Source organism: Alexandromys fortis, unplaced genomic scaffold (assembly GCF_014885135.2).
Source record: "Alexandromys fortis isolate MF-2015 unplaced genomic scaffold, M_Fortis_MF-2015_v1.1 scaffold_144, whole genome shotgun sequence".
NCBI classification, from domain to species: Eukaryota; Metazoa; Chordata; class Mammalia; order Rodentia; family Cricetidae; genus Alexandromys; species Alexandromys fortis.
The window spans coordinates 3,849,850-3,870,659 of NW_026068021.1; the positions used below are offsets into that span (position 1 = coordinate 3,849,850).

At 48.9% G+C, this 20,810-nt stretch overlaps 1 protein-coding gene across 3 annotated transcripts in view; it reads left to right on the forward strand.

Annotated features, from left to right (window-relative positions):
* The first annotated feature begins 362 nt into the window (after positions 1 to 362).
* Positions 363 to 20,810, forward strand: part of Prkar1b (protein kinase cAMP-dependent type I regulatory subunit beta) — a 118,439-nt gene continuing 97,991 nt past the window's right edge. For 2 of the 3 annotated variants that reach the window (XM_050163253.1, XM_050163256.1), the window contains exons 1-2: positions 655 to 802; positions 2,601 to 2,799. In XM_050163253.1, the coding sequence (XP_050019210.1) occupies positions 2,623 to 2,799 (177 nt within the window). In that variant the 5' untranslated portion in view covers positions 655 to 802; positions 2,601 to 2,622. Of the gene's footprint in view, positions 497 to 654; positions 803 to 2,600; positions 2,800 to 20,810 lie in introns of those variants that run through there. The other variant, XM_050163254.1, reaches the window with a different exon arrangement.

Below are 20,810 nucleotides of genomic sequence, written 5' to 3' on the forward strand. Positions count from 1 at the left end.
AGATAGCAGGCAGCAGAGCTATGGGGTATAGCTGAGAGCTAGGGAATGTGGACAGGCACGTGGAGGAACAAATGTGGGGAGCAGATGAATGTAGAGAGATGAGTGTGGGGGTGGGGTGGATGAATGGAAGCCTAGATGTGGGAACTGGTGTGTGAGTGAGGCGACAGGTGAGTGGAAGAATGAGCCGGTGAGTGTGGACCAGTGAGTGAGCGGATGGGTTGTGGACAGGTGACTGACTATCGACAGTACCTGTGAGCCTCATCCTTTCTCCTGCGCTTAGATCACTTAGAAGATGGACTCTGTCCCCACAGGAGCAGATGGCGCAGGACAGGATGGGTGGAGGCTAATTTTTGCTACAGGCCTCGGCTTTAGAGTGGGCAGGCACTGAATGCGACTCCCTCCCTCCCCTCCAGGGTGACAGCTCAGACAGAGCAGGGTGGTGTACACTGAACAGAGAGAGCATCTGGGCCCCAGAGGAGCTAGCTGCACCAGCCAGGTTGGACGAGCTTAGGAGGAGAGGGTTAGGGTGGCAGGTCTTGGCGGCAGCGCGGGGCCTGCGCGACGGGGCTCCGGTGTGTCGTCGCTATTCAGAAATAGCAGTGGGACGGGCCCTGGGGAGGGCAGCGGTCGGTGGGCGACCCGCGCGGGCGCGGTGCGCGGGGCCTGGCGGCCGGCGGCGCGCAGCGGGGGCGGGCGGAGGGCGGCGCCGCTGCAGTGCGGAGACCCGCTCGCCGTCCCCGCGTCCCCGCGTCCCCGCGTCCCCGCGCAGCTGCCTCTGGCCTCGGGCACCGCGCATCTACAGGTACGCAAGCTGGGGTGGGGTCTGCACGGGGATCTGGCCCTACCCAGAGCTGGGTCTCGGCGGGAACTGGGGGACTCACAGGGATAGGAGGGATTTGGGGAGCGACAGGATCGGCCGCAGGGCCACCCGAATGGTGGTGGTGGTGGGGCTGCTGGTGTCCGAGGTGGAGCCAGGCCCTTGCGCAAGCGCCCAGGACAGGGTCGGGCGTGTGGCTTGCACCGCCAGGATCTGGGGTCACCCTGCACCTACCACGATCTGGGGGTGTCCTGCACCCACCACCATCTAGGGGCGTCTCCAATTGCTCCTCTAGTGGGCTTAGGGTCCGGGGACGGGGTCACGGGGTGGGAGTGGGAAAGAATCCCCATCCTCCGAAACCAGGTGTACCTCGCCATCATGGGGACCCTTCAAACCCTGAGGCCTCTAGGCTGGGTGATTCCAATCCGTGCGGGGCGGGGCGGTGATCTGGACATTGTGACTCTACCCTGCGCAGGGCACACACTGACGCGTTCTAGAGCCTTTGGGCCTCTGTTACTGTCTTCCAAGCCCCCTCCTACCGCCCCCAACTCTGTTCCATTGTTTTCCTTACCCCCTTTCCCTTCCCCATGAAACAAGTCACCTCAATCCTTTGACAGCACCTCCCCCTCCCGCCCCAACTGCCCCCGCTGTGGCCTTAGATCGTGACAACATCTATATTCCACATCTGTGTCCTTAAAAAGGGGGAGGGGTGGATGAAAATGAAGCCATCCGACAGCATGGTTCCCATAGTGGGGGCGCCAGACATCCAACTTATTCCACCTCAAATTTCCCAGAAATGGAGAGCTTACCGTATACAAATTGTACTTGATCTTTTCCCATCTCTGCAAGAATTTGTTCAGAGGTAAGGAAGGGCTGAACCCACTCATCCGAGAAAGGCCTTTGACAAATATGGTTTCTGGTGTCACACACCCTTCACTGGGCCTAATCATTAGCAAAACATTGTACCCGCTGGGCAGGCCCTCTACCGCTGATGTGCAACCCTCTGGGTTTTTTGAAAATTCAGTTGTGTGTGTGTACATGCCTATGCGTGTTCACATGCGTATGCAGATGCATATAATGCATGTACATGTGTAGAAGGTCCATGGTTGGTGTGGGGTGCCTTCAGTGATCACTCTCCACATTATGTATTGAGGCAGGGTTTCCTCCTTGAACTCAGAGCTCACTAGTTCAGTAGTCTAGGTAGCCAGCTTGTCCCTGGGATCTCTTGGGTTCACTTCCCACACACGATGATTGTAGGCCACCAAGCCCACCTGGCATTTTCGCGGGTGCTAGAGATCTGACTTCCTCTCCTCGTGCATGGGCCGCAAGTGTTTTATTCAATGAGCCATCCTCTCAGTGCCCCCCCCCCCTTTTAAAGACAAAGTTGTATGCAGACCAGGCTGGCTTTAAACTCCTTATCTTTAGTCTCTACCTCCTGAGTAGGATCAGGGTTACAGGCATGCATCACCAGGGAGGATTTCTTTGCTCCTGGCGATGAAACCTGCATGCTAGGCAAGTACTCACCAACTAAGCCACATTCTCCAGCCTTACCCCAGCCTTCTTTGTCCTTTTTTTCCTTTGAGACAGGTTCTCACTAAGTTGTATAGGCTGATCCTGTTTAGGTGAGCCTTGAACTCACGATCCTCCACCCTAGTTTTCTGAGTAGCTGAGATGACAGGCTTGCACCACCAGGCCCAGCCCACATGTACTTCATAGAGCATACCAGCAGAACAGTCTGGCTTCCCCGGCTCCTCCTAAAGCTGATTTTAGTTTTCCTTCACAGGACCGTAGAAGACATTCTGACCATGGCCTCCCCATCCTGCTTCCACTCGGAGGACGAGGACTCTCTGAAAGGATGCGAGATGTACGTGCAGAAGCATGGCATCCAGCAGGTGCTCAAAGAATGCATCGTGCACCTCTGTGTTGCCAAGCCTGACCGGCCGCTGCGGTTCCTTCGGGAGCACTTCGAGAAGCTGGAGAAGGTGAGTGACCCCGATACTCTTGGTAGGTTCCCTGGGCAAAGCTGCGTCAAGTCCTCCCTTGGAATTCCAAGGAAGTGATGTCCCCATGTCTCAGGATTTGTCAAGACCATGGGAAGCAGGGCTAGGACTCCATGGCAGAGAGCTCACTTACAATTTCCCTAAGGGCATGGATCAGAGGGAGAGCTCTTATCTGTGTACCTCCAGTGAGGGGTTAGGGGCATAGCTGGGCAGTGGAGCACCTGCCTAGACTCCCCCAATGAGGGGCTGGGGTGTGGCTCAGTGGTAGAGCCCCTGCCTAGAATCCCCCAGTGAGGGGCTGGGGTGTGGCTCAGTGGTAGAGCATCTGCCCCCATGCATGAGGCCCTGGGCTCCATTCCCACTGATTCAGCTGACTTGAAACTGGCCTTTCTTTGTTAGACCTTGGGTTCATCTTTGAGCCCTAGAATCCCTCCTTCTATTTCTTTGAGGTTTGCAGTCTCCAGAACTCTCCTGGATGGCAGTTCAGGGATTATGAATCTGAGCCTGGTTAGTGGCTGTGGGGTTCACTGGCAGTTTTCAGGTTAGGCAAATGGGGATGAAGTCTGGTTGTGTGTGTGTGTGTGTGTGTGTGTGTGTGTCTTGAGAAGCTCTTGCATTGTAGTTCAGATTGGCCTTATACCTGCATAGTCCCTCCTATGTCTGGTTATAGAAACCATTTTGAGGTCTGGTGATCAGCCAGCCTAGCCCAGGCTTCAAGCCCCCAGATCCCAGTGAGGGAGTGAACAGCTGACTCAACTGTTACGAACACTGGTTGCTCTTCCATAAGACCTGGGTTCGATTCCCAGCACCCCCATTGGTGGTTTATAATCATCTGTAACTTCAGTCCCCTGGGATCTGGTGCTCTCTTTTGGCCTCACACATGTTTCACCTGTGTAATACATGTGTACATACACGCATGCATAGACATAGCTACATACGTACATTAAAAAAAGACAAGTAGCTCTGACCATGCAGGTGACGTGGGTGTGTAGTTTGGGTCCACGTTGATCTGAATGCCTGACTTGTAGAGTGGATGGAGGAATATACCCCTGACATGTTTGATGGGAAGAAGGACACGCCCCCTCCCTCCATTTCCCCCCCCCCCCACCTATTTTTCTCTGTGGAAGGTAATACTATGTTTCACAGGCTGACCTCAAACTTACAATCCCCCTGCCTCAGCAAAATGTGAGGATTATAAGCACAGGCTACTTCAGCTCTCTAGTCCTACTGTTCTGAGGACAGAGGCCCTCATGGCTGGCTCCTCTGTGAAGGACACCCCTCTGTGTTCCCCAGTCCCTCTTCTGGGTTCTTCCTCAGGCTGGGTTGGCTGGCCAGCCCAGGAGTCTTTGCAGGAGCCCATTGCTGTATCCAGCTTCCCTCCCAGGCAGTGACTCCATTCTCTTTACTGCATCTCTCTGTCCAGAGTATTGTCGAGTGTCACCTGAGGTCATTTAACTATCCCTTGTCTTGGTGTCTTGGAGACCAGATGGGAATGTGGGGAGTCTCATACAGACTGAGGCTTGCTTTGTAGCACTTGTGAGCCATCTGGTATTAAACAAACACTTTTCATGGGTGCCTCCTATAATCGCACAGCTCTGACCCGAAGCAACTCCCACTACTATTCATTACTATGTGTATTTTTAATTTTTGAGATTTATTTTATTTTATGGGTATGAGTATTTTGCTTGTGTGCATGTCTGTATACCATGTGCATATATGGTGCCCGTGGAAGTTAGAAGAGGGCATCAGAGTCCCTGGAACTGGAGTTATGGACAGTTTTAATTTGCTAGATGTAGGTGCTGGGAATTAAACCCTGGTCCAACGCAAGAATAAGTGCTCTCGACTGCTGAACTATTTCTAGTTCATATTGTACATTTTTTTGGAAACAGGGTCTTACTGTGTAGCCTAGCTCATGATCCTCCTGCTGTAGGCCTTGAGTGCTAGAACTACACACATGCACCTGCCATGCGTGGCTCAAAAGAATGAACCTTGTTCTTCTGTTTAAGACAGTCCGTCCACCATGCATGGAGGGGTAGGCAGTGGCAGCGTTCATGATTTCCTGATACAGAGCAGTGAAAAGCCTTGGCTCTGCCCCCATTCTGAAAACAAACTGGTAAATAGCACTTGGTCAGTGGACATAACCTATCAAAATGTTTTTTAAAATAATTATAAAAATGTATCTATTTTACAACATGGGTTTAACTACACTGAAAAAAATCACACAGCTTATTGAAATACATTTCATTTTAGAAACAGACTGCTGAAGTCTATACAGAAACTCTAAAATAGAGGCTGAAGAGATGGCTCCGAGGTTAAGAGAACTGACTGCTGTTCCGGAGGTCCTGAGTTCAATTCCCAGCAACCACATGATGGCTCACAGCCATCTATAATGAGATCTGCTGCCCAGAACACTCATACATAATACACTCGACTGCAGTCAGCACCAAAAGCTGAAAAGAACTCATTACAATACACAGTGATACAGTTAATGCTCTGGGTTAATCTCACAGCCTTCCCGATTAGTATAAAGGAAACCAGGCCTGTCCCCTCTTTGAGGAGAAGACCAGGCTATAAAATCATACCTCATCCGCTGATATGAAATTATAAAATCCCACAGTCTGAGTATCTGAAATTTATAAAAATCATCAGAAAATGCAAGCACATTGGGCTTTAGTTCAGTGGCTCCCTGGTTGTGAGGACAATCTTCTTGTTCTCTCCTTCGGGTCAGTTTGATCGCTCACCAGGACAGTGGCCAAAGTCCTGGAGGAGGCCATGGAGACGGAGAGACCCCAGAGAGGCACAGCTGCACCCCTTCTGCCAACTAACTCACCACGGGGATGGCACTCCGGCTGGCGCTAACGATGCTGGGCCTGGGGTGCGCTGTTCTTCTCTGTCAGATGCCTCAGGAAGGTGCCCTCGCTCTGGCCTCTGTGGTTTGGGAGCTTGCTCTTGAAGAGGGCCGGAGGTGGGGGCAGGTGAGGCACGGGTGGGATGGGGAGGTGATGTGCACATGGTGTGGATGTGCAGGTGTGAGAAAGGGTGCAGGACGGGACTTAAGGGAAGCACGCCACCCACGGGGTTCATACTGACTGCGGGGAGCTGGGCTCATAGGAGTGTTGGCTGTGAAAAGCCTTGGCTCTTCCCCCATTCTGAAAACAAACTAGTAAATAGCACTTGGTCAATGGACATAACCTATCAAAATGTTTTTTTAAGATTTATTTTTATTGCTATTGTTAACTATGTGTGTCTGCATGTGTATGCCACACAAGTGAAGATGGCTTTGGAGGCCAGAAGAGGGCGCTGAATACCTTGGGATTGGAGTTTCAGGCGTTTGTGAGCCACCCAATGTGGGTGCTGGGAACAGAACTGCGGTCCTCTGTAAGAGCAGTAAGTGCTCTTAACCACCGAGTCAACTCCCCAAACACTTAAAAATATATTTAAAATTATTATTTAATTAATTTGTGTGTGTGTGTGTGTGTTTGTGTGCACCTGTGCACACAGGTACCTATGAATAGTGCCCCTGTGTGTGGAGGTCAGAGGTCATGTTTGGTATCTTCTTTAGTGTGTCTCCCCAGGGTTTCTCACCTATTCAGCTGGGCTCCTTAGTTCTTGAGCTCCAGGCATTTGCCCACCTCTGCCTCCTTAGAGCTGGGTTGACAGCTGTGCTGGGGATCTATACGCCAGCTCTCATGCTTTAGCCATAGTATCTACTGCCTGGGCCATCTTCCCAGCACCCACAAAAACATCTACAAAGAATTCATGAGCCAGGCGGTGGTGGCGCATGCTTTTAATCCCAGCACTTGGGAGGTGGAGGCAGAGGCAGGCAGATCTCTGTGAGTTCGAGGCCAGCATGGTCTACAGAATGAGTTTCAGGATGGGCTCCAAAACTATACAGAGAAATCCTGTCTAAACAAACAAAAAGAAATAAAGAAAAATAAATAGAAAGAAAGAAAGATAAAGAAAGAAATTCTTGGGCTGGAGAGATGGCTCAGTGGTTAAGAGCATTGCCTGCTCTTCCAAAGGTCCTGAGTTCAATTCCCAGCAACCACATGGTGGCTCACAACCATCTGTAATGAGGTCTGGTGCCCTCTTCCGGCCTGCAGGCATACACACAGATAGAATACTGTGTACATAACAAATAAATAAATAAATAATATATAAATAAAAATACTGTATACATAATAAATAAATACGTATTTTTAAAAAGAAAGAAAGAAATTCTTTCTATCATGAATTCTTTCTTTGTTTCTTGAGCCTGGCTTGGTGGTACATGCCTGTCATTTGGCACTCAGGAGGCTGAAGCAAGAGGACCAGGAAATCAAGGTCAGCCTGGGCTACACAGGGAGACCCTGTCACGCAAGTATCACAACACAAACCAAAGCAGAAAACAAATAAAATCACCCATGCCCATAAAGGAAAAAAAATTAAGTTCAGAGCTGAAGAGATGATATAAAACTCTCTAAAGTCTCCCACCTCCACCTTAGGTGTTATTTAATCTTGTTGTTGTTGTTTATATGTGTGTTTCTTATGGTGTAGATCCACATGTGTTTTCCACCAGATGTAGGGTGTCCTTCTCCATCACCCTACCTTAGTCCCATGAGGCAGGGGCTTCCACTCACCCTGGAGCTAGCGAGCCCCAGAACTGGGGTTACAGGTGTGTCCATAGTCCCACCCAACTTGCTTGTTTTTTTGTTTTTGTTTTTCAAGATTTGGCTTCTCTGTCTAGCCCTGGCTGTCCTAGAACTTGATTTGTAGACCAGGCTAAACTCAAACTCAGAGATCCACCTGCCTCTGCCTCCTGAATGTTGGTTTTGAACCACCACACCCAGCAACAGCCAGCTTTTTCCGTGGGTAGTAGGGATTCAAATACGGAATCCAAGCCTTTCAAAGCTAGTGCTCTTACCAACCGACCCACCCCCCACCATTCCCTCTTGTGTTATTTAAAAACAATCTTTAGATTTTGTGTGTGGCCATGTGGCAGTGGCAGTTTCATATTTTGTGTGTTTTTCTACTTGTCATCTGTTCTGTGGGGACATCCCTCCCAATGATTGCTTAGTGTGTGATTGCTCAGTATTTGGTGTGTGTGTGTGTGTGTGTGTGTGTGTGTGTGTGCCCGCGTGCCTATGCAGAGATGGAAGGGTGGTTAGTTTTATCACATCCAGGAGCTGAGAGAAAAAATGAATACATGCATGTTTAGTGCTCAGCTAGCTTTCCCTTCACCATGTAGTCCCGGCTGGCCTGGAAGTCCACTACGTAGATGAGGCTGAACTCACAGTCATCTCTCTTCTCTTACTATTGAGTACTGGGATTAAAGGCTTTTTTGTTTTGTTTTGTTTTTCATTTTTCGACACAGAGTTTCTCTGTGTAGCTTTGGAGCCTGTCCTAAAACTTGCTCTGTACACTAGGCTAGCCTCAAACTCATAGAGCTCTGCCTGCCTCTGCCTTCTGAGTGCTGGGATTAAAGGCGTGCTCCCCCAGGTCACCTGTCTTCTCTATTGACCTAAACTAGTGGTTCCCAACCTGTGGGTCTGGACCCCTTTGGGAGGAGTCAAACGATCCTTTCACAGGGGTCACCTAAGACCATCAGAAAACACAGCTACACAGTACTATTCATAACAGTAGCAAAATTAAAGTTATGAAGCAGCAATGAAAATAACACTATGGTTGGACCACAACATGAGCAACTGTATTAAAGGTCCGCAGTATTAGGAAGGTTGAGAACCGCTCACCTAAATCCAGAGAATGGTACCACCCACAGTGGGTGTGTCTTTCCCTGCCTACATTAGCAAAATCAAGACAGGCCAACCTGACCTGGGGCAATTCCTCGCTGAGACTTTTTCCAGGTGATTTTAAGCTATGTCAAGTCAGTAGTTAAAATCAACCAGCGTGTGTAGGTTCCGGGATAGCACTTGGGTTACCAGGCTTGTACACCAAGTGCCTTTATCCAGTCAGCCATCTTGCTGGCCCAGTGTTTCATCCATTGTGAAACAGTAATTTTTATTTACTTGTTTTTTATTCATGCGTACTGTGCATGTGTGTGCATATGCCATTGGAGGACTGACTGTGGGGGCCAGAGGAGGGTGCTGAATCCGCTGGAGCTGACGTTAAAGGAAATTGTGAGTCCCCTAATGTGGATGTTGGGAATTAAACTCTGGTCCTCCCGAAGAGCAGCATTCACGTCAGGTGGCTCACAACTGATACTTAATACTTGATATTGGTCATTAGTGCCTTTTTGTTGTTATTAAGCAGCCTGTGTAGAGGATTATCAGTTTTAATATTTTTCTCTTTCAAAGTTTACTTTATGTGTACAAGTGTTTTGCCTGCGTGTATGTCTGTGCACCACGTGCATGCGAGGTATCCTTGGAGGCCAGAAAAGGGCATTGGATCCTTTGGAACTGGAGTTACAGATGACTGTGCGGCCACGTGGGTGCTGGGGACTGAGCTGGATCGACTGCAAGAGCAGCCAGTGCTCTTAACCACTAAGCCCCTTGAGTGCTCTTTTCCAGGAAGTACACCCACTCTCTAGAGCCTTTTTAAATATATTATTTATTTGTTTTCCAAGACAGGGTTTCTCTGTGTAACAGCCCTAGCTGTCCTGGAATTTGCTTTGTAGACCAGGCTGGTCTCGAACTCACTGAGATCCGCCTGCCTCTGCCTCCCAAGTGCCGGAATTAAAGGCGTGCGCCACCACCACCTGGCTTTTTTTTCATTTAATGTTGTTGAATTTGCTCTTATTTTTATGATTTCCTTCTTTCTTTTGTATTGGGCTGTATCCTTTTCAAAGCTTCTTAAGGTGAAATGTCAAAATAGTACTTTAATTTTTTTGAAAGGAAACATTGAAGTCCGCACATTTCCTATTTTGGCATTATTCTACACATCTTAATCCTGGGGATTTCTTCTTCCTTGCTTTACTCAGCTCAAGAGAGTTTCCATCTCTCTTGAGATCTAATCTTTGTTTCATTTGTTAGGCTTTTTCTTGTTTAATTTTTGCAATATCTGGGAACTTTCCAGAGATCTTTGTTATTCAGGCCTGGCCTCATTGTGGTCCAAGAGCACTGAATGACTCCACACCTTTTCAGTTCAGTTCATTATGCTTTCTGGCTGATCATAGTGCTGCTTTGGTGACTCCTCCCTGTGCTCCCGAGGAGGTCAGGTGGAGCACTCTGCAGCCCTGAGAGTTCAGGGTTGTGACACTTTGTGTTATTTTCTTGAAATTAATTTTTTTGTAGTCTCACTGTGCAGTTCTGGCTGTCCTGGAACTCATTCTATAGATTAGGCTTGCCTTGAATTCACAGAGATCCGCTTGCCTCTGCCTTGCCAGTGCTGGGATTAAAGGTGTGCAACTAGCACACCTAGATTTAAAACATTTTTATTATATTTTAGATTTTATTTTGTGTGTGTGTGCATGTGTGTGGGGGGCTCAAGTGCTATGCATGATGTAGTTGTGGATGTCAGTGGACAATTGTAGAAGGTGGCTCTCTTGTTCCACTGTATGGGTTGCAGGGCTAGAACTTGGGCCATTAGGCGTGCCAGCAAGCACCTTTACTGACTGAGCCATCTCCCTAGCCCCATTTTGCATTCTTGCTAGTTTTCTGATCCTCTGTCCATAACAAGGATCATTAAGACCTCCAACATCACTTGTGTGTCTTTCTCCCCTTTCTTTAGTTAAGTTTGTCTGTCTGTCTATCTATCTATCTATCTATCTATCTATCTATCTATCTATCTATCTAATCTTTCTATCATCTATATCTATCTATCATCTATATCTATCTATCTATCTATCTATCTATCTATCTATCTATCTATCATCTATCTATCTATCTATCTATCTATCTATCTATCTTTATTTACTGAGACAGTGTTTCTTGTAGCCATTGCTGTTCTCACGTGTCCTATGTGGCTGAGGATAGATAACCTTGAACTCCTGATCCTCCTGCCTCCACCTCTGAATGCTGAGATGGTGGCTTCCACCATCACCCTGTGTTATGTGGTGCTGGGGATCAAACCCAGGACTCAGTGTATGCGAGACTTCTGCCAGCTGAGTCACATCCCCATTTCTAGTTTTTACTAGAACACATGATCCTCCTGCCTCAGCCTCTTAGGTGCTAGGATTATAGGTGTGAGTACTACTACCCCTGGCTTGACTTCAGGTTTTTAAGTCTAATACAATAATGTCTACCACTGAGCTGATGTGTTAATATTACCTACAATTTAAACAATAAGTCCTGTTCATTACTATATAGGCATATACATGTGTACATATATATGGATTACCTCATTTATAGCCAGCCATAAATTTAATGTAATTGATTTGATTGGTTTGTCTCCCATTTATTTTCCTTCATCATCTCTGCTTTTGTGACTTTGTTCCCATGCTCTTGTCTCCTTTCATCTTTACATGGGTTCCAAGGATCAAACTCATGTTTCTTTTTTTTTTAATATTTTTTATGGTTTTATTTAATATGCATTGGTGTGAAGGTGTCAGATCCCCCTGCAACTAGATCTTCAGACAGTTGTGAGCTGCCATGTGGGTGTTGGGAATTGAACCCAGGTCCTTTGGAAGAACAGTCAGTGCTCTTAACCACTGAGCCATCTTTCCAGCCCCAAAACTCATGTTTCCAGGCTTGCACAGTAAGCACTTCACTGGCTGACCCCTTATGAGGCCCTATTTTGTTTTAATTTTTAATTTTAATTTTTATGTGTGTGTCGGTGCACATGCATTTGGTAGTCAGAGTTGAGCCTCAGGTATTCTTTCTTACATTAGTTTTTGAGACAGAGTCTCTTCACTGAGACCTAGAGTTCCAGATTTGGCTAAGGTGGCTGGCCAGTGAGCCCTGGGATCTTCCTGTACTCTACTTCCTAGCACTGGGATTATAAGCACGTGCTTTTACATCTGGCTTGTTATGTGCATACCAGGGACAGGACTCAATCACACTCCGGCCCCTCACTGGGGGATTCTAGGCAGGTGCTCTACCACTGAGCCACACCCCAGCCCCTCACTGGGGGATTCTAGGCAGGGGCTCTACCACTGAGTTACACTTCAGCCCCTCACTGGGGGATTCTAGGCAGGTGTTCTACCACTGAGCCACACCTCAGCCCCTCACTGGGGGATTCTAGGCAGGTGTTCTACCACTGAGCCACACCCCAGCCCCTCACTGGGGGATTCTAGGCAACTGTTGCACAGTGTAGCTACTTCCTTAGCCATCCCTAATTTTTACTATTAACAGTCTTACAGATTTTGCACAAACTCGTTCATGTGCTCAGGTGTTACTACTTCAAAGACTCATCCCTCAGCCCAGAAGCTCCAAATACCCTATTTCTAAGTTAAATTCCATATAGAAGAAAGACACTGATGAGCCCCCAAGGGTAACCTGAGAAGTCAGGACAGAATAGAATAGCAGAGCAGAGTCCAGACATGCCAGACCATTTTGGCACATTTCTGTAATTCCTGTTTCTGAGAAGTTGAGGCAGGAGAGTTGCTTCAAGTTTGAGTCTAACCTGGGTTACATATAAAGATCTTATCTCTTCCCCCAAAGCAAAATAAAACAAATGAGAAACATTAAAATCAGAAGCGGAAAGCCCTGGATTCCATCCCCAGCACACGCACGTACACACCACACCACACACACACACACACACACACACACATGCTTACTCACACACTCATTTGAAGCAAGGATGGCACTCTGAGCAACCAAACCTGTCTCTTAGGAGGTTAAGTGACCATCATCTGGCCAGAGTGGTCCTGTAGGTGGGGAATCAGAACCACAAACTTTCCATGCATCTCAGATGGAGAAAGGAGGTGGCCCTGTGTGACTCAGAACTGCTTAGGTGGGTATCCCCTGCCCATGGCACTTCTTTTCAAGGTGACAGCTAAACTCGGGTCCATTTAGAGATCACTCCTTCCTAGAAACACTCCTTGACTCCTTCCAAAGATGGGGCAGGAACCTCTTCTCTAACTGCATCTTCGTTGTGTTTTCTATGTGAGGATTAGTATACAGTAGGTGTTTCATAAATGATTGAGGTGTTGTATTTCTTTTCTATTCTTAGTGCTGAATGTCTAGCACCCCCCTTACACACACACACACACACACACACACACACACACACACGTGCTTCATGCTCTTATGTCCTCAGTTTCCTCACATGGGCTGATTCCCTTGTAACTTCCCATGCTGTATCCCAGAGATTCTCAGGATTCTTCCCAGAATAAGTGATTAGCCTACCCTGGTAGGATTTAAGGAGACCCAAGTCCTCAAACCCTCAGCCCCTCCTTTAAACCTGGAACTTCAGAGTTCAGAGTTTTGAGTTTCTATGGAGAACCCCTCTGGGACCTTGCCCAGAAGTGGCTCCCCATGCTATCCCTGGTCCAGGTGGATGCCCTGTGAAGTTGGGATGTCTCCCCTCAGGAATGGCCTCTCTCTAACCCTGTGGAATCTTGCCCGCCCGCCCCCCCCCCCCGGGTCAGGGAAGTAGGCAGCTGGAGTTGGTGGGATTGAGGAATTCTGAATGGCCCTCACGGGTGTGCTGGCATCTTTTAGGAAGGTAAAACCTCTGCTGAATCCAGCCTGTCCGGTCAGTATGTTTGCTTTGTCTGTGGTTTTGTCCTGCGTATGTAGGAAGACTGTGGTCAGCTAAGTCCGAGAACACCATTCGGAGCCCAGGAAGTGGACTGGTCCCTGGGGGCAGGATGGGGAAGTTTCCCCCCCTCTACTTCATTCCTGGGTAAATTCTGAAGGAGCTTTCTGGAAACGCGTTCCCACACTTGTTAGGCTGGGAAAGCCTGCTCTAACCCTTGACCTTCACTGTCTTGCTTTAGTGTAAAAACGGGAGACAGGAAGGGGGGAGGTGGTCTGAAAAGCCAGAGGCAGTCCAGAAGCCTTAAGTGGGAATAGGGGTTTCAGGGGACTATGCTGGTACTGGCCAGAGGCCAAGCAGGAGGCAAGGCTGGGAGAGATTGCCTGGCACTCGGCCCCTCCCTCTTCCTCCTGATGACTCCAGAAACCCACGGCTTTGATGTTTTGGAGCACCGGTATCCTGCTCAGCTTGACCCCTGTCTGTTGAGATGCCGGGACCAGTCGTGTCACCCTGTGTTTGTGATGATGTGTGCTTGTATTTAGGGTCCCCAAGGGAGGACCTAGGGGAGTGGAGCCACACTCTGTCCTGTACCAGGAGCCACTGGTAGGCATGAATATCTAGATGTTTCCAATTGGATCTGGCAATGGTGATTTGTCTCATCACAGCCGCACTAAGGACCCATGAAACCAGAATTCGTCACTGCCTCCACCACATAACGAAGGCCATTATGACTCAGCCATTGCCACCCATGTCTTGATTTGAGGTGACACTTTTTTTTTTTCTTTTGTAACTTCTCACTCATCCTGGAAGGACTTTCAGGAGTCCCTTACAGGGGGGGCCACTGTGACCCCCGCATCTTTGTTCCTGACCCCCCTCATCACAGGGTAGCTGGATGGCTTGAGGGGTAGCTTGTGTTGTGAAGGCTTATGTGATGCAGAATGTAGCCTATTCATTTGTTCGTTCGTTCGTTCGTTCACTTTCTCCACAGTAGTCTGACGCTGTGTTTCTGAGACAGAGTGGGGCTTATACTCAATAAAATAAAGCACACATGCTGGTACAAATGAGTTGGCTGGGGATCCTGCTCTACCTAGATTGGAATTGTGGGTAGGTGACTAGCCATCCTGGGCTCTTGGGCACCTAAAGCTTAGAGGCTGGGTGGGCAGAGGCAGTGTCTCAGAGCCCTACAGCGAGAGCGGGGATGGTTCTAAGGTATTCATGCTTGGTGGCTCTCTGATCTGGGCTTTAATCTCTCCATTTAGCAGCTATTGTACCCCCCCTCAACCTCTACCGGTTGCTGCCACAGGGGGGCAGTAGCACCAGAGAGCAGTGTCTGCTGGTATCTCTGCGGAACCGGCCTTGGGTGTGAGTGTTAGAGCTCTTGGGTCTTGGGTGTCAGAACCCTCAGCCTCTGAGCTTAACAATTCCTCGGAGTTCTGTGACTGGAGCCCATGCTTCCAGATTTCTGCCCCTGGCCTCTAAGCTTTTCAGACATCCCTTTGTTACCATTGCCGCTGGAACTACCTGGGTCATCACTTCCGCTCTGGAGCTGCTACTGTCTCCTCTGTGTCACCACCAGCTCTGCCTGGTCTCCCAATGACCAAGGTAGAAAGAGTGCACAAGGCTAGGGATGGAACTCTGCGGCAGAGCGCATGCCCAGCAAGCATGAAGCCCTCTGGGCAAGCATGAAGCCCTGGGTTTAGTCCCCACCGCAGTCAACAGGAAAAACAGAGTAGCTAAGAAAAGACCCCACTGAGGGAAGACTGGTTGGGTACAGTGGTGGGTTTCATGCAACTGTTGACCTAGCCAGACAGATGAAGGTTAGAGGACAATTTGCAGGAATTGGTTCTCTCCTTCAAAGATGTAGGTCCCAGGGACTGAACTCAGGTTGTCAGGCTTGGTGGCAAGCCCCTTTAGGCACTAATCTGCCTTGCTGACCCATGAGAACTGTTTCTTAACACCATTTTATAATAACCTCTTCCTAAACAAAATCGCATAAAGACTCAGGTCATTTTGTCTGTCTCAAAGCCATGAATCATTTGGGTAAGAATGCTTTAGAAGTGGGTAGAGGAATGAGGGGAGCCATATAAAATCTTCTTGCTGGACGCGGCTCTAAGTTGGACCTTTAGACATTCCTAGGAGTTACTGGCCACACGGCTTAGAGCCCCACATAGGGAAGATTCATGTCTCTCTCTACTTCTTCCCTTGCTAAGGGTCATTGGTTCCAGGTGGCAGGTTTGTCCCTTTGGGGACAATTGTATAGGATTCTTGGGGTCTTGTCCAGACAGGACCTTCTGTCTCTGCCCCAGGTCATACCAACATCTGAGTCTCATTGTTCTCACAAAGTCAAGGCATACAAAGATCAACTCCTGTCAGCCATATTGAAAGCAAAACACCAGAAAATAACATGGTGGTGACAGGGTGGACGAATTGGGGCCTCACAATATTACTGATATAAAACAGTATAACTGCTGGAGAAGAGTCCGGAAGTTCCTCAAAAAGTGGGACGTTGATTGGGTCTGGCAAGATTACTTAGTGGGTAAAAGTGAATACAGCCAAGCCTCATGACCTGAGTTCAGTCTCTGGGATGGAAGGAGAGAACCAACTCCCCCTCGTTGTCCTGTGACCCCCACATACATATACTGCAGCATGCATACTCATTCCCCTACAAGTAAATGCCATTTTAAAAAGTGATAAATGTAATTTAAAAGTTAACAAATGTAATTTTAAAAAGGAACCTTCTTTATTGCACGTGTGGCACATTTCCGCATCTGAGAGAATACCTGAAGCTCTGAAGGCAGTCAGGTATCCAGACACATCTCTTTGTGCACGGATGCTTGCAGCAGTATTGCTCACGGTAGCTCAGATTCACCAGCAGACGAAGGACCAAACAAACTGTGGTTAGACCCACATAGTGGAATATTAGTCAGCCCCGAAAGGAAGAAAGCACCGATAGACTATAATGATGGATGGATTCTGGAAACACAAAACTTAGTGAAAGAAGCCAGACAGGCACAGGAGACCACGTGTGAGTGATTTCATTGAAATGAAGTTTCCAGAAAAGGAAAATCTGCCATCGAAGGCAGGGACAGAGGTTTCATATCAATGAAATCACTCTCAGAGTTCTATTCTTGTGCTGTATGTATAGCGTTCACAGTTGTTATTTTTAATCACTTGTAAAAACAAAGGCCCAGAGCCTGTCACTCGGGTCACAGAAGACATAACTCGCTAGGAGTCCTGGTCTAGGTGGGAATGGCTAACGAGTGTGCTTGGTGGTTTCTGTGGAGGGGATCGTTACCCACAGCTTCTGCCTGCTCAGCTAAACTGGGGTGGCTAGCACACATCTGTCATCCCGGCAGTCCACAGCCCGAGGCAGGAGGAGTTGAAAGCCAACCTGAAGTACATAGTAAGTCTGAGGCCAACCTGGGCTGCATGAGACCCTGTCTCAAACTAAACAAACCAACCATAAAACCAAAACAACAGCAAAAGACCAGCAGTAGGGTTGGAGATATAGCTCAGTTGATAAAAAGTGCTTGTAACTGTAAGGACCTGAGTTTAGTTTCCAGAACCCTTGGTTATGGACCGTTGCAATCTAGCACGGAGGAGGCTGAGACGGCTGGCTTTGCTGGGCAGCCTGCCTGGCCTGCTTGATGAGTTCCAGGCCAGGGAGAGACACAGTCTCAAACAAAACAGAAAAAAGAGTGAACAGCACCTGAGAGCAAGAGCTCAGGTTGTCTTCTGACCACCTCATGTGCACACACACACACACACACACACACCACACACGTGGGCCTCAGCAATGACCCATCTGAGTGTACAAGGTATTTCCAGGATTAATTGTTGATTCGTTCTGACGGGGAGAGATAGAAGAGAATAGCAGTCAGCTCAGAGATGCTGAGGTTGGTTGTCAAGGCAACAGGACAGTGTGATGTTGCTTGGCCTGAGGTTCTAGAGCATCAGGCTCTGCCTGAGATGAGGTAGCCAGTACCAGTGGAGCACACACTGCCCCCACCTACAGTTCAACCCCAAGATCTGAGTGGGAGTAGGCTCACCAAGCCTGGTGCGTGGTAGGTCTGTAGAGAATGGGCATAGACAACGTGTTTCACTGTGCGGGGAAGGCACGGGATGTAGAGATGAGTCAGGCACTAAGGCTGGGGGCTGCATTCATACCACAGGGCTCGTGAGCCAGCCTCCTTTCAATGTCCAGGAGGTCCAGCCTTCATCCTGAGGGCATGGGTGGAGGCTCCCCTCACAGCTGCCCTCAGGTACTCACTCCTCTGGACGAGTGGGATGGAGTAGGAGGGTTGGAGCGTCCTGCAATCCAGATGTTTCCTACAAGAATATAACTTGTTCTTGGGGCCCCTTTCTGTATCTGTATATTTCTTTTGTTTATTTGCTTTTCATTTTTGATTTTTGAGACAGTATCTCTTTATGTACCCCTGGCTGTTCTGGAACTCACTATGTAGAACAGGCCCCGTGGAGGGCTAGGATTATAGGTGTCTTCCATCATTCTCTGTCTATGAGGTGCCGGGGATCAAACCCAGCTCTAATCCGACCGCTGCACTCATGCATGCTAAACAAACACTTTACCAATAGAGCTACATTCTCCCCACCCTGCTGTTCTGTTTCTTGGGATAGGGTCTTGCTGTGCAGCTCAGGTTGGTCTGAAACTCATGGTTTTTCTGCCTCAGCCTCCCCAATGCTGACAGTGCTGGGATGACAGGCAAGGCATGTTCTACCAGGCCTGACTGTTGCTGGGATTTCTCCAGATCTTCACCTTCCAATGTAGTGTGTGCGCGCGCGTGTATGTGTGTGTGTGTGCGTGTGCGTGCGCGCACGCGTGTGTGTGTGTGTGTGTGTGTGTGTGTGCGTGTGTGTGTGTGTGTGTGATAAAGATCCTGAGGCAATCCAGAACAGGGCTTTCAAAAGCATGGAAGAGCTGCCCATTAGATGTTGTGCTGCTGGATATCCTGGGATGTAAACCTCTGCCACACTGGATAAACCATCCTGCCTCACGAAGCCTGGTTTGGGGGTGTGTGGTAGTGGAGGTATCGTTTCTGCAATACATTATTTATTTCGATGTCGTTTATGTTAACAGACTGGCAAGCAGAATTTCATTTTCCTCATGACATGTTGCTCCTTCAGATTATGTGGTGGAGTGTTGGGTTCTCTTCGGGTATGTGTGTGACTAAGGGGGGGTGGTGGAAGAGGAATGGGTCTCCTTTGATCCTGGGTAGATCTGGGCTCTGGGTGTTTGGTGAGTCATACTTTTGTATTATCTTGAACATTTCCATAATAAAAACTAAGCCAAGAGAAGCAATGAGAGCCTGTGGAGCCGGAGCGGGTGCAGGGCCAGCCCAGGGTCTGGTTTTTGGTCCTACCGTCTTCATATGGGGTCTGCTCTGGGCTCCATTGTGTTCCAGGGGTTCTGCAGGGCACACCACTCCTTTTCTGAAGCCAGGGAAGCCCACGTCTGTCCTGGATCCCACTCCCGGGTTGCCTGTCCTTTTCCCAGGAATCTCCTGCAACTTTTTGATGGCGGGAGTCTCTCCCATTCCCCTCGGTGGTGTCGATTTTATATATGCGCATACTTAATGTACTATCGTTAGAGTGGAGTGTCTGGAGGGAGGGGAGGGGCCTCACCCACCTGCTGTCTTCTTGCGGGAAATTCTGTAAGAGATATTTTTAAACAGCTTTGTAGAACTGTGGTGAGCGTTCTTTGTGGTTTCCTGGCTGGGTGTTCAGGATCCACTGATCCGAGGCACTGAGATTCAGCCAGTCAGGGTGATAAAGTGCCAGGGTGGGTGATGGGCCCCGTCTCCTAGCCATGCCAATAGGTGGAGATGTGGAACCTTCGTTTAGAGTGGCAGGTAGCCCGGTGCACCCACCTCTGGGAGGAGGGGGCCTCAGCTGTCACATGTCAGAAAGACGAGGTTGGGAGTTGTAGACGGTGCTGGCGGGGCTTGGCTGAGCACTGGCACCCCTGGTGCAGCTATGCCTGCTCAGGTCTGTTTGACAAGGTCTCTTATGCTCCAGTTCCCACAAAGGTCAGCTGGAATTTTCCACGTTAGGGCCCTGTTTTTGTTTTAGACCGGATCTCATGTATATTTCAAGCTGACTCTGAATTTGCTATGTAATGGAGGCTGCCCTTGAATTCCTGATTCTCCTTCCTCCACCTTCTGAGTACTGGGATTTCAGGTGCACGACTTTACGTGGTGCTGGGGATGGAACCAGGGCCTTCTGAAAGCAAGCATTCTATCTGAGCCACACCCCTAATCCTGCTCTTACAGGGACAGCCTAGGTTGTTACAAACCTCATAGCCTGCAGAAAGCTAAGGTACCTTGAGTTCTCATAGTCAGCCTTTCTTTCTTTCTAAGTTATGGCAGGAGATTTAGAACCACAGGAAGGGACCCAGCCTTGGCTTTGCTTGGCACTGCAGTCATCTTCCAGGATCCTACATACTATATATCTAAAGATGGCCATCTTGGAGCTGTGGTCTCAGCCTTTCACTGGGTGGGTTCTGTCTGGGACTATTAAACACAGACAGACAATTCGAAGGCATTGGTGAGAAGGCAATCAGTCCATCAATCAACTAACCAAGTTCCACCCCCACCGATGATGCCCTGGGGGAATCCGGGGGCCTCCGATCTGGTAGAAGACTCTGTCATGTTGATGACACAGGAAGGGCTCTGGATTGGGGATGTTTCAAGAGCCGAGAGAAGTCACGAGGGTTGTGGGGAAGAGGATGAGAAGCAACTCTGGCTATTCCAGAGGCTGAGGCTGGAGGATTATGGGTTCAAGACCAGCATGGGCAACGTAGTGAGACCTTGTTTAAAAATAAAAGCAAACGTAGGGCTAGAGGCATGGTTCAGTGGTGGATTGTAGCATGAATAATAAAAACCCAGAGACAGATATTGGGGTTCAACCTGAAGGTCAGAAAAGCAAAACAGCAAGCCATTGATTTTTACCTCTACTTCAGTCTGAAATAGAGACCCTGCCTCCAGGAATCTCAGAATGAGACTGTATCTGAGAGCTGTCTCTTCCCATTTTATATTCCTTCCTAGGGCTGGGGTTAAAGATGTGTACCACTACCTCCCGGGTCTATGGCAAACTAGTGAAACTACTGGGAGTAAAGGTGTGTGCCACCATTGCCTAGTCTGTAAGGCTGACCAGTGGGGCTGCTTAGAGTCCCCCAGTGAGGGGCTGGGGTGTGGCTCAGTGGTAGAGCCCCTGCCTAGAATCCCCCAGTGAGGTGCTGGGGTGTGGCTCAGTGGTAGAGCACCTGAATAGAATCCCCCAGTGAGGGGCTGGGGTGTGGCTCAGTGGTAGAGCACCTGCCTAGAATTCCCAGGGAGGGGCTGGGGTGTGGCTCAGTGGTAGAGCACCTGCTTGGAATCCCCCAGTGAGAGGCTGAAGCA